Source organism: Quercus lobata, chromosome 6 (assembly GCF_001633185.2).
Source record: "Quercus lobata isolate SW786 chromosome 6, ValleyOak3.0 Primary Assembly, whole genome shotgun sequence".
Lineage (NCBI taxonomy): Eukaryota > Viridiplantae > Streptophyta > Magnoliopsida > Fagales > Fagaceae > Quercus > Quercus lobata.
Window position 1 is genome coordinate 42446392 of NC_044909.1, and position 14553 is coordinate 42460944.

General features: G+C 33.1%; 2 protein-coding genes across 3 annotated transcripts; both read left to right on the forward strand.

Moving 5' to 3' along the window:
• The first annotated feature begins 454 nt into the window (after window positions 1-454).
• On the forward strand, window positions 455-3089 carry LOC115995301 (patatin-like protein 2). Of its 2 annotated transcripts, none has more exons than XM_031119815.1 (6): window positions 455-604; window positions 680-861; window positions 986-1178; window positions 1976-2137; window positions 2235-2570; window positions 2665-3089. In XM_031119815.1, exons 1-6 carry the CDS (start codon window positions 491-493, stop codon window positions 2887-2889), a joined length of 1212 nt encoding a protein of 403 aa, XP_030975675.1. In that variant the 5' UTR covers window positions 455-490; the 3' UTR covers window positions 2890-3089. The 2 variants fall into 2 exon arrangements, with proteins under 2 accessions (XP_030975675.1, XP_030975676.1); XM_031119816.1 differs by having other exon boundaries at window positions 2265-2570; window positions 2665-3088.
• A 3737-nt stretch (window positions 3090-6826) lies between these two features.
• Window positions 6827-9211, forward strand: LOC115950879 (patatin-like protein 2). The gene is made up of 6 exons (XM_031068155.1): window positions 6827-6940; window positions 7557-7738; window positions 7991-8183; window positions 8294-8455; window positions 8601-8897; window positions 8987-9211. The coding sequence occupies exons 1-6, from the start codon at window positions 6827-6829 to the stop codon at window positions 9209-9211; spliced, it is 1173 nt and encodes a 390-aa protein (XP_030924015.1).
• Window positions 9212-14553: the final 5342 nt, after the last annotated feature.

Here is a 14553-nt window from a genome sequence, read left to right on the forward strand (position 1 = left end):
GGATCCGCGCAATTGGTTAGTCATGTACTTGGGAGCCGTGCATCGAAAAGGAAAATTGTCACTACAGAACAAGTTCAATTGGGTATTGGGGTAAGGGTTCAACTGTAAGTTAGTATTAGATACTGGGATTCCTTTACTTGTAATCGCTTGTTTTGATAATAGTGGAATTTCGAGAGTGGTGTCCTGAAAATTACCCGGTGGGGTTTTTGCCATTAAGTTTTTCCCATTTGTAAACAAATCACCGTGTTATTTATTTTCCGCTGCATAATTAGTTTATTGGTAATTTGTTTGTGCTACCACGCGTTTGCATGTTAATTTGATTAATTAATAAACTTGATTAATTAATCAATTAATTTATCACAAGGGGTCAATTTGCTTTTGGCTTATCTCATATATATATATATATATATATATATATATGCGTGATACCCAACAATAATTGACATTTATTTGCTATTACAATACCAAAAGCTCTCTTGAATGTATAGAGATGGCGACTGGTTTTGCAAAGGGAAAGATGGTGACTGTGTTGAGCATTGATGGTGGTGGCATTAGAGGCATTATTCCTGGAACCCTCTTAAGCTTTCTTGAATCCAAGCTTCAGGTATACTTCACTAACCGTAGCCATGAACCTCTTCTTCTTTGTTATAATTTCTGTGTACCTCTATATTATGTTTAGGAATTCGACGGGCCCAATGCAAGAATTGCAGATTATTTCGACGTAGTTGCAGGAACAAGTACAGGTGGGCTAGTAACAGCCATGCTTACAGCTCCAGACAAAGACAAACTGCCCATGTATGCTGCAAAGGACATCATCAACTTCTATTTGGAGAACTGTCCCAAGATTTTTCCCCAGAGTAGGTAAATCTCAATGAAATCACAATACCCAAAAAACAAGCCTTTAATTTCTTTCAGTTTTTACAGTTTTTATGGGAATTCAAGAAAAGGTATATATTTTCCATTAAAGTTGATTCCATGGAAGCAGGCAGAAAAATTTTGTGAGTTCACTGACAAGCTGGTTTGGTGCGGTGATGGGGCCCAAGTATGATGGGAAATACCTGCGGTCATTGACAAACGGGCTACTTGGCAACCTAACTGTGAAACAGACTGTAACAGATGTGATCATTCCAACCTTTGATATCAAACTCCTTCAGCCAGTGATCTTTTCGACCAATGATGTATGAGTATGACAAAAATAAGTATACTTGAAAGTGTTGTACATATGCTTGTGAGTGGAGGTCGAGTAATACTACGTGCCCGTTTGGATTCAGCGTTTTCCGCTGAATCTTGGGCTGTGTTTTTTTTTTTTTTTCAACTGCATTATTTGATCAAGTCAACCGTAAATAGTATACTCGTACACTGTTTACGAACCCACAAATTCTATTTTTCAGCAACTTTTTCTTTAAAAATGGGTCCCACGACATTATTCACACATTTAAAAATTATTTTGCTACAGTATTTTCAGTTTCAGTTTTCAGTTTCAGCAAAAATAAACTCAATCCAAACGGACCCTATATATATGCGTACAATATCTTTTACAAACTATGGTAATCATAATAATATTACTTTCACAGATTAATTAGAATATGTCATTTTAACAATAATAAAAAATGTTCAAATAATGTTAAGACTTATTGGTGGGAACAAAGTTTTACTCCGATTTTTTTTTTTTTTTTTTGAGAAACCATACACACACAAAAGAAAAGTAATGGTTCGGCTTCAAACTAGTTTGAAGTTATCTTTTTTAACTCGTTAGGTGACAATTTATAAGATTATTTATGTATATTATTTATAAATGGTCTTTAATAGTCAGGACATGAAACTTGGAGAAAAACCATTTTCTATTGGTTGAAGTCTTGCATGCAATTACATAATTGAACATAAACTTACCTGTTAAAACTTTTAAATAAAGTGGTGTTGGAGTTATGGTCAATTGGCCATTACATAGTCTCAACCGTTATAATCATTTGTACAGGCAAAGCTAAATGAATTGAAGAACGCTAGGCTAGCAGATATTTGCATCGGCACCTCTGCAGCACCCACTTTTCTTCCAGCACACTATTTCGAGACAAAAAATGCAGAGGGAAAAACTCGCAGTTTTGATCTCATTGATGGTGGGGTTGCTGCAAATAATCCTGTGAGTACCTAATTTGATAATTTAAGGTGCATTTGGTGACGAAGCTATGGAAATTTGGTTGTTCTATTAGACATTTCGTGATTTATTTTGGATCAAGTTGGAAATTTCTCTTATCCTAAATCCACAGACGATGATGGCCATAACCCAAATTAGGAAAGAAATGTTGATGCAAAGCTTTGAGTTACCTGACATAAAACCAACGGATTACAGCAAGAGAATGTTAGTTCTATCATTGGGCACAGGTGAGGCCAAGCATGAAGAGAAGTATACAGCAGCCAAAGCCTCAAAATGGGGATCGCTTAGATGGGTTTATGACAATGGTGCAATTCCATTGCTCGACGTATATGCAGAGGCAAGTTCTGATATGGTCGACATTCATGTGTCCACACTCTTCCAAGCCATTGGTTGCAAGAAAAACTACCTCCGTATTCAGGTACATACCAAATGACCACATTTACTATATCTATTTGTGACATTATGCACGACCATTTGCTATTAACATCTTTTTGGTAAAATATAAACCATAGGATGATACATTAACTGGAGATGCCTCCTCTGTTGATATTGCTACCACGGAGAATCTGCAAAGGCTTGTGGAGATTGGAAAGGAGCTATTGAAGAGGTCAGTGTCAAGAGTCAATTTGGAAACTGGCAGGTTTGAGAAAATTGAGGGCGAGGGTACTAATGAAGAAGCTCTTACCTACTTTGCCAAACTACTTGCCGAGGAAAGGAAGCTTCGGCAAGACAAATGAGAGTTCTCGAGGAATATTATTTTTGTATGATAAATTATTTAAACACTAAATTTTCAAAATATGAATTTGTATTGGTTGAAATAACACCTTTTATCAAAGGAAAAAGCATTGTAATAATTCACATTTATGTGGCAAAGTTTCAATCTGATGCAAGGAATAATGTGATGGAATGTAACATGGTTTAGAACTAAGTAGGATGTGAGTAGTTTAGAAGTTAGAACAGAAAAGCTAAGTCACTATGCTTTAGGCGTTGAGTCCTATCACACTCATAAATCTATATTATAGAAATGTGTGAGGGTGAGTTCGTTGCCTTCCCTATTGGGTTGCCTTTGATTTCATATACCATTCTCCAGCTTGTGTTTTAATGACGAGTAAGGCGGTCAAGCTACCTGCCAAAGGCCATGACACTAGCTAACTAGCTGATAGAGATGCCACAGCTACTTCTTTTGGAAGAGCTGCGAAAACAAATACCACTGCATTAGCTGCCTCTCCCATACAAAACTGGTTACAAAATGCTTAATAGTTAATACTCATTGTTTAGCATTGGTAACCTTTTAGATGGTTGACAATTGTCTAAGTTCTATTGGCCAATGTTTAAATGATTAGCTAACTAATTAACTAACTAATCAGTTACAAGGGAATTAGGATGGCTGTTGGCATTGTAAGTTGTAACTACCTGTAGCCCCTTGTTTAATTACAAGGATATCTCTAACTAACTAATTAACTAACTCATTGCAACAGTAACTTCTAAGACGGATAAGTCCTTTCGTTTGCCTCCAATCAACTTGAAAACACTTTAGGATCATTGATAAAATCCTTAAGCATAACATAGGTGGCTGCACCAAGGTTTGGAAACCAATTGGCCTAGCTCCTACAACTTTCATGCTGCAATCGTCTTGTACTGATAGCTGCTGCTTACTTATACTGCCTTGTTCCAAGACTATACTGCCCTTGCTAGCAGCTAGCTACTTGAATCCATGCTACACATGTTATTAGCTAATTAAAGAGGCTGCTGCATCACAATCAAATTAAATAAAGCAAGTGGTATTTCAAACATTTTAGAAATTTTAATAATGGAATTTCGGTCGGAGAAAATTAAAGCCTCCTTTCATTTAAAAAGTTCAAAAAAAAATTTCAATTAATAGAGTCTGAAAAAAAAAAAAACAATGATACAAAGATGGGATGTAAATGCTAATGCATATGTTGAATATCTTGTTGCATAAGTACAATATACCTATAGGCTATAGCCTATATCGCACAACTACATGGGATGTTGCCATGTTGGACACTTAATTTTTTAAGTTGATTGGCATATGGAGTTTATCTTGAAAAAATATTGAAATATTATTAGGGGCCTTTCGGTGTTCGGGCCTAGACGAGCAAAACATGCAAATCACTTATTAAATGAAAAGAGCAAATAACTAATCCAAAATCATTGAAACTTCATTAAAAATAAATGGTCCATATGAGCTTCACATTCAAGCTCAAACCAACAACCCAATTTGATCACTAATAAAAAATTAATCACTTGCAGATTGATTTGGTTTGGTTATTTTCATAGTTTGATAATGCATGCAAAATCGTTATTAAAAACTTCAATTTGTGGTCCTGAAAATTTGAATGGTTTGCCTTGCAATTATTTTAGTGGAAAAAAATTTTTTAAGCCTTTTTTATTTTTTGAGAGAGAAAAATGTTTTAACTCTTATGCCTGAACTAAGGAGAGAAACCCTTTTTTATATATTTAAATTCCTATATGCTTATAAGATCTACTTTGATTGTCAGTCGATAATGGTTTGTGTTGAGAATTTCAAACCCCGCTGTTACAAATTAACCAATTTTATGCCAATCCAATTACTTAGCAAATTATGCTTTCACATTCAGTATATTTTTAATCACAACACACAAATACTATTATCAAAATAAATAAAATGTGAAAAGTAAAAGAGACAACAGTATATTTACGAAGTGAAAATCCTAGCTAACAAGACAAACGCGCTTTGAGAGTTTACCACCAACCTTTAGGAAACATATTCACTAATAAAATTGAAGTTTTTACAGAATAATTAACCCTAATTCTAATCCTACCTCCAGCAAATACTTATTAATATGACTGCACGCAGCTCTAATCCTGTTGGACTCTACTATAGCGAAAACAATCAATCAATTACAGCTTCCATTATGAAGCAGAAACTGATGCTAAGAAATTAGGAACTCTAGAAAGAGAGAAAATAGAATTAGGGAATGGAGAAGATACCTGCGAGAGAGCTCTAAACAAAGAGTAACGATGAGAGAGAGAAAGAGAAAGAGCTTACCAATTTGTGAAAGGTTGAGAGAGAGAGAGACAGAGAGGATATTTAGACTTTTTTACACACAAAAAATAATGAAAAAAATTGGGAGCTAAAAAAAATTTCAGTATGCACCCAAAAATTGGCGCCGTAAGCTAGTATTTGTACCAAATAGGTGACAAAAAATTATTTCGTCACCAACGATACTTAAATCTTAATATTGGGTGACGAGATTAAAATTTTGTCATCTTTAATAAGTATTTGGTGACACGAATATTTTGTCTCCTTAGATTTTTTTTTTTTTTTTACGACTCTATTATGTAAAATCTCTTTAACTTAGGGGGGATTGTATTGTCAATTAAATCTCAATGGATCTCCCCATTGAGATTCGTCACCATAAAGCAATGGTGGGAGATTTCATCCTCAAACCAATTTAAAAGCTATTGCTTTTTGCGTAGCGGCTCTCATTGGCATTTTACATGTATTGCTCTCTTTGGTAAAATATAACTAGGAAATATAGTTTTGTACTCATGCTCTCTTAGATCTTATCTTGAATTAAAGGCCTGGAATTTATTTTATTTGAGCATTCCATGTACTTTGGATCATTCATCACTTAATTTAATTTTGTTAGGTTTTCTTAATTTTCTTTGTAATAATTTATTAATTTTAGTGACATCTCTATTATTGTAAGTACTTTTAAATTAAGGAAAACCTTGAAATTCGTAATTGGGGAACTCATTCTCTTTATCTTTTAATGAAGAGATATATATATATATATATATATTTATATATATATATATATTTTTTTTTGATAAACATATCAATCAAGAACCTAACTATCAAACGCTCAAAGTAACCTATCAAAGACGCAAACGACATGTCTTTTTTGTTGCTGTTGGCTGCCAAATTTGAAACTGCTAGAAGTAACTCTGTCCAGTACTAAACAGCCTAAATAAAGCCTTTCAAAAAAAAATATATATAAATAAATAAAGAAATACGAACTTCTACAAATATATAAAGAAGATCAAGTTTCCATACCATTATCAAGTCATCAAGACCTGGTACTTAATTAATAATTATCCAATTAAATTATAAGTACTACAGTCCAAAACGGATATGGTTGAAGATTTAAACCTAATAAAATACACAGATCTTTATGGCATGTGCTCGATATGATTATGATACCATAATCAAAGACCTAACTATAGATAAGGTCTTTTCTTATTCTTAACAGCTCTGGATAGTGACAAACTAAATAAAAGTATGAACATTTATGGTTTATCGAGTTTCACGTGGCATGGGAGATTGGAATCTTCGCTGAAGACTTGATGCATGAGATAGCAACTTGAAACAGTGAAGGTGGTCCTAACTTTAAATTCTAATTAATTAAAACATGCTCCTCGCGCTGAGCAAAAATTAATAATAGAGTTCCATAATACAACAAAGATATAATTAAACTAATAAAAAGAAAAGTCGCATGTTTACAGTTTTCACATGCGTGGGCCATAAATTAATGCTGTCAAGTCTTCCATAAATTCGTGTCATAAATATCAAGAGTTGAAGTACGTTGGTGTATGCTTGATTATACACAACATATAGTAATTTGCTAGCCTAGTGAACACTACAATATCAAGAAGCTCATTTGATTCAAAATGTGTCCTGCTTTTGCAAAGGCAAAGATGGTGACTGTGTTGGCCCTTGACGGAGGTGGCATTAGAGGGATAATTCCCAGTGTCATCCTTGGATTTCTTGAATCTAAGCTTCAGGTACGTATTTTACCATCCACAGCCACCTCCTTTTTGTTTTGTTTCGTAAATGTAAGGATAATTATTAACTATTGTTTCATATTCTCATGTCAAATGTTTCACAAAATATCCACATTTTTTTCATTAAGGGTGTGTTTGGATACCGTTTATTTTGCTGAAATTGAAAAATTATTGCTAAAAATACTATAAATAAATGTAAAAGTTAGTTGAAATAGTACAGTGAAACTCATGAATATTGCTAAAAAGTACAATGCGATCCATAAATGATAGCAAAAATAAACTGAATAGTGAAATAATTTTAATTTTTCATCCTAACTCAAACACACGCTAAATATCCACATTTTATAAATATATGAAAGATTGTGAACATAATATGAAAGAGTGTAAATATTGTTAGAGTGGAATAATCAAAGCTCTAAATATTTTTTTTTAGAGAGTTTCAAAAATATTGATAATAGTTCTTTATTATCAAATCAAGACGCCAATTAGTTTTTGGTGTAGGTGGGGATTGAACTCTAAATATCTTATTCAATCATCAGAAACTTTACCAGTTAACCTAACTAGAACTCTCAAAACTTTAAATATAATTAAGTCTATGCGTCTATGGTTTGTGTAGGAATTGGATGGACCCAATGCGAGAATTGCAGATTATTTCGACATAATTTCAGGAACAAGTACAGGTGGGCTAGTCACAACCATGCTTACAGCCCCCAATCAAGACAACAGACCCCTGTATGCTGCAAAGGACATCACCAACTTCTACTTAGAGGAATCTCCCAAGATTTTTCCCCAGAGCAGGTAAATTTAAATGAAACCATATCAAGTTGAAATGCCTTCATTTAACTTCAGAGAAAATTATCAGAAAATCATCCTCCATTTCAAATGGATGAAATAATTTATATTAAATATTAAATAATGTAACACTCAAAATGAAGAAAATAAAATTCAAACCCTGAAATGAACTGTTTAAGTTTTACCTATTTTTAGAGAACTTAACAAATGATAAATAAGTGCCATTTTTTTCTACTAAAGATGATTCTATGGAAGCAGGCACACCAAATTTGTGAGTGCAATGACAAGCTTGTTCGGTTCCGTGATGGGGCCCAAGTACGACGGGAAGTATTTGCACTCAAGGATAAACAATCTGCTTGGTGACCTAACACTGAAACAGACCCTAACTCATGTGATCATACCAACCTTTGATATCAAGCTCCTTCAACCAGTGATCTTTATGACCAACGATGTATGAGTAATGACAATAACAAGTAGACTGAAAATTTCAGCGATTTGTTGGAATATCTGTGGCAATTAGCCAATTACATGGTCTCAACTGGTCTAATTTTTTTTGTGCAGGGAAAAAAGAATGAATTGAAAAACGCTAGGCTTGCAGATATTTGCCTCGGCACCTCTGCAGCACCCACTTATCTTCCAGCACACTACTTTGAGACAACAGATTCAAAAGGAAACACTAGAAGTTATGATCTCATTGATGGCGGAGTTGCTGCTAATAATCCTGTGAGTACCAAATTTGATAATTTGAGGCACATTTGGCGTTGAAACTTTGGAAAATTGGTTATTCTTTGTATCATTTTCTTGATATATATTTTGGACCATATATATGTTAGCAAATTCTCTTATTTATTTTTGACTGCATCCACAGACAATGTTAGCCATAAGCCAGATTAGGAAAGAACTATTGATGGCAGAAATAGAGTTTGGTAATTCTAGTGAAAACAAGAAAATGCTAGTTCTGTCATTGGGCACAGGTGGGGCAAAGTTTGCACAGAGGTATACAGCACCCGCAGCCTCAAAGTGGGGTGTGCTTAATTGGCTATATACCAATGGTGGAACTCCATTGCTCGACTCATATGACCACGCCAGTGCTGATGTGGTTGACTTTCATGTGTCCACCCTCTTCCAAGCCCTTCGTTGCAAGGACAATTACCTTCGTATTCAGGTATCAAATGACCTATATATATCATCTATTTGTGACATAATTTAAGACCATATGCTATTGACATTTTCTTGGTAACATATGAACCACAGTATGACTCATTAACCGGAGATGCCTCGTCAGTTGATGTTGCCACCACGGAGAACTTGCAAAGCCTTGTGGAGATTGGGAAGGAGCTATTGAAGAAGCCAGTGTCAAGAGTCAATTTGGATACTGGCAAGTTTGAGGAAATTGAGGGCGAGGGTACTAATGAAGAAGTTCTTGCCAACTTTGCCAAACTGCTTGCGGAGGAAAGGAAGTTCCGGCTAAACCAATGAAAATTGTTAAGGAATGCGCCTTCTATCTCAATAATTGTTGGTATTGTTTAAAATATTTAACCTTTTAAGGAATCATCATTTGATGTATTATATTTTAAATAAAAAGATGTATGTTTCCAAAAATACCATTCTTTTATTGGAAGATGAATATTCATTTTTCAATAAAGTTAAAGGGTAAGTTATTAATATTTTTTTCATTAACTTCTCAAAGAGAACTATGTTTTGGGACATCCAAAAATAAAGTAGAGAACTAATAATATGAGACAAATGAAGCATTCTTTTAACATGAGAACTTTGTGAAGAGTCCTGCATTCGTAGGTGTGGACTTTGATATGAATTTATGTACTAATTATGTGTCTCTACTTAATCTTAAATTTTTGGATTGGATGCTTTGATATATTATTAAAATCTGGATTGTTTGTATATTAATCTATCTACTTGCCAAGTCCGTTTAAATACTCAAGGGTTGAACGTGTAAGAGAGAAAGATTTGAAAAGAAATGGATAAATTTCATAATTCAGATGAAATATTACAAATTTAAAAGTGTATCTTAAGTCATTTTATTTTAAATTTTAAATTTCGTGGATTGTTATTAAAATCTAGATTGTTTGTATATTAATCTATCTACTTGCTAAGTCTGTTTAAATACTAGAGGGTTGAACGTGCATGAGAGAAAGATTTGAAAAGAAATGGATAAATTTCTTAATTTAGATGAAATATTACAAATTTAAAAGTGTATCTTAAGTCATGTTATTTTAAATTTTAAATTTCGTGGCATCATGTACTTTGTTAAATGAAAACAATATAATCTTAAATGGAGAAGATCTTATTCTCATATGTTATGCCATGGATTTTGATATGGGATAATGTTCTAGTTGAATCTCTGCCCCTAATAATTTAGGGTTTGGAGTATGATGTTTTAACAAAATTATCTCTCAGATGGACTTGCATTTGGGACTTTGATAATAAGAGGGGGAAAATGAGAGATAAATGGACCGGTAGTGGTTTTTTTTTTTTAAGCTTATTAAACGCTTTTGTGCTTCTTAAATCATGGAGGGACTTCCCATTGTCATTTAATAACTTAAAAAAATATTATATGATTATTAGAAAATTTATGTTCCTATTTCCAGCATTTAAAGATTCTCTTCATTTTATATGTATTCATGTTGTATCCATACCATGTTATTTAAAATTTAAGTAACATGATACTTTGTACTCAATTAAAAATTTAAATAATGTGGTACTTTGTACCCAATTAAATCCATAAAGTATAATTTAACCTTAAAATAAACTCTTTCCATTTCAAGCAAAATGAAGAGATCCCATTGTTCAACAGAATAGCTAGTGAGAGTATAATAAAACTACTACAAGAAGATTTCATCACTAGCAACCAAGTTGCAAAACTCTAGCAAGAAATTGTAGAAGCCATCTAAAAACCTACAGCACACACAATACCATTGTTAAAAAAACAAATTACTTTAAAGCTCTTTTTGCGTTGAAGTAAAACATTTTGAGAGCCTTGAAAATAATTTACCATATTTTTGTGGCATTGAGAATAGCTACTTTAAAACTCACAAAGAGTTGTTCAGTAGGCAATATAATTGTGGTTGTGGTGCCAATGGTGGGGCCAAGAGGAGCTACGGGGAAGGGAAGTGGTGGTGACAATGTCGGAGAGAAATAAGGGCGGGAGTTAGTGTAGCAGTAGCTTATTATTTTAAGTTATTTTATGAGCAATGCTGCTGTTTGTTGTACTTGGTTTGTATAAGCTAGCCTTTTCCAATGAAAATGGCTACCTCTTATGCAAAGGCAAAGACGGTGACAGAGCTGGCTCTATAATATAGATAAATGAGGTGGTTGCCTAAGGTCCTCAAATAGAAAAAGGCTCCAAATTTTAACCATTTATTTCATTGTAATAGTATTAAGTAAGCCCAAATATTAGCCAATAAATAAAATAATAATTTTATCAAATGAACAAAAAAAAAAAAGTTATATCCATAATATTTTGCACAACAAATTCTAAGTGACAAGTTGTTACTGACTGTTATTGGTGAGTAAAAAATTAATTTCAATAGTGAGTTTAAATTAGAACTAGTAATAACTTAATACGTAAGATTTGTTGTGAAGATATTGTGAATGTAGCACTTCTTAAAAAACAAAAGAGCAATACACAAAAAATTTCACAACACTTTACACAACAGTGGAATTAACAAACTTTTACTAGTTTTCATCTAAATCCACTATTAATATCACCTTTTTATTTATCACTATCAAGTTGCTACATTAACAGGTATTTAAATTGTTTTACGTATATAGACTTCCTAATTTTTTTTTTTTTGCATAATTCATGTTAATTAGTAATTTTACATTTAAAACAAAAGAATAGAGTTTAAGTAGTATTTAAATTAGTTTTTAAAAAAAAAAAAAAAAATCATATTTAAACATATAAATGGTTTCAATTCAGTTTTCGTCTTAGCCCTCCAAATGCATCAAATCGCCCTTAAATGGTGATTGTGTTAAGCATTGACGAAAGTGGCCTTAGGGGGATGATTCCCAGCACTCTCCTCCGTTTTCTTGAATAAAAGCTTTAGGTACTTTACCTATTAGAGCCTGATAAATTGTTAAATATGTCAAAAGTTAAAGTGGTTAGGAAATGATAAATTTAATTAATTAACCATGATTCTAACACAATCATTGTTATGTATGTTAAATTATTAATTACTTTTTAAGAAAAAAATTATTATTGATTATCTATTAATTTGTGGGGCCCAATAATTTATGGGCTAGGCCCACTTGCTCCTGGGGAGTCCAAAGGCCCAAGCCGAAAAAGGTGATGACCCGAGCTCAAAAATATAAGGCAAGAATGGCCTGGAGACGCAGCCGAGGACAATCTAGTCCTCGGCAGACCCAAAGCTCCATTGGGAAGAGGGGTAAAAAAAAAAGAGAGATGTAGGAACAAATTTGTAAGGAGATCTAAAATATCTTGGGGGAAGTTATCCTTACTACCCTTCCAGATAAGACTCTGCACCTGACAAAGCCGTATTCTGCAGCTTTATCAACCATCCCCAACAATTCTGGGATTAGACTGATGGGACAAATATCAATCTTGTAAAGATTGACCCTACACGTGGACGAAGGACAGTTAACGCAGACGAGTATAAAAGAAGAAAGTAAGTAAATCTAAGGGGGGACTCCCATCCCACCTCCAAAAAAGAGAGACTACATGGGTGAGAACACCTCAACAACACCTGAGATCACAGAAAAAAACTCATCGTCGGGTAACCGGGGTAAGACCTTAATGGTCCTCGGATCAAGTCCGAGGAGACCCATCCCATAGGATGCGACGCCGTAGGGCTTAAATGTTCAAGCCCAAATCCTTTTTCTACACGAATTCCTCTAAAACTAAGACCGGGCATCGCCCTGTGACCAACGGCTAGCTTTTCAAGCCCACTCTCTACAAATCATATTGTGAGGGATCTTTCATATGCGAGCCCAACATCATTATTGGGCCGCAAAGGAATCGTGTCCTTACATAATTAATTCAAATTTGCAGGGACTTATCATATTTATAGGCATCAATTGAGTTATTTGAGTTGTATATGGATTGCATTATTAACGGAGCAATGCTACAACCATAAATTTTTTATAATATTTTACAAACTGTTGAGGTGATAAATTCCACTACAACAAACTTGGCCTATGGTGACGAAATTTAGTGAGGAAAAAAAAATTTTCATCACCAAATAGCAACATTCAGGGTCCGTTTGGAATCAGCTTATTTTGCTAAAACTAAATTTTTTTGCTAAAAGTACTATAAATAAAGGTAAAAGTTAGCTAAAATAGTATTGTGAGACCCCATGAATAGTGGCAAAAATAAGTTGAATAGTAAAATAAGTTGGCAAAAATAATTTTTGCCAAATAGACACTCAGTGAGGAAATTAAAAATTAGTCACCAAATATTAAAAAATACATAAAAATGGTGGCAAAATCATATTTTCGTCACTGAAAATATTACAACTGGTGACGAAACTTCCTTTCGTCATTGTAGGCCATGGAAAAAACTAGCACCAATGAATAAACTAGCACCAATGAAAAAACTTCATTTCGTTACTGGTTCTTATTAGGGCTTACTATTAATATCATTTTTTTATTTACCAATAACCACTCACCAAATCAATAGTTTGTAGTTTTAGCATTTCTTTATTAACATTGGTGGTGTACTAGTTTCTAGGAATATAGTTACTGAGGCCATAAATGGACAAAATTTGCTACAAATTGGTCATTAACTACAACTTTCACTAAAAAAAAAAAAAATAACATGATTATATATTTTGAAAATCTAATAATTAGATTGCATGTATTTTATATTCTTAATATGTATATCAAATTTCATGTCGACAGGATGCCATTTACTATTCAATCCATAAACTTATATTTTATGCATAATTTTGGATTACGAAAACTTGAAATTTAAATGATGAATTTTTTAAAATTCACAATCAATAAAAATATATTGAGTAGAGTTATAGTCATTGATTACAATTAAATTTGTAGTCAAATTTTGTCTGGCATAAATTTAGGAAAAGAAGTGGGACAATATTCTACATTGCATTATGTACGTATATAAATTCTAGAGAAATAGTATCTGAAAAAAAAAAATCTAGAGAATTATCAATAAAATATCATTAAATATTATTTTCACATGTAGAATGTCGGACTCTCTTGAAAATGTCTATTTTATTGAATTTTGAAACATTAGTTCCTGATTCTTGAAGCAACCAAAATTCTATTTTTCTATGTTCTAAGTGTTTATTTTTCTCTAAAAATATTTCATTCAGCCACCTCTTCTTCCTTCTTATTTTGTTTCATAAGTTTTGTGTGTCCATGATTTGTGTAGGAACTGGATAGACATAATGCAAGAAAGCCACGTAAAAAAAAATATTCATAAGGGATGTGTTACGCTACCTTTTAATTTTTGCATAAAATTCAGAAGTCCTGCAAATTAAGGAAGCCACGAATAAAATATTCATGCAGTGGACATTGAAGTCTCCTTCATGCACCAGAATCAAACATGAAGCCAAATCTTAAAATGGGGGCATTTGTAAACATCAAATTTTTTTTATGATTTATTTATAGCCATTTGATTGATTTTGATTAGTATTTTTAAGCATGTAAATTTTCAAGCGGTGATGTGTCGACATTAGCTAGTCAACAAGCTTTGACCCAATGGGATTGAGTCGAGTCAAGTGTTCAGATGAAGATGCTTACATGGAAAATTTTAATTAAATTCAAATTCAAAAAAATGTCATAATTAAAATTCATTAAATGTTGAGGGGAAATTCCAA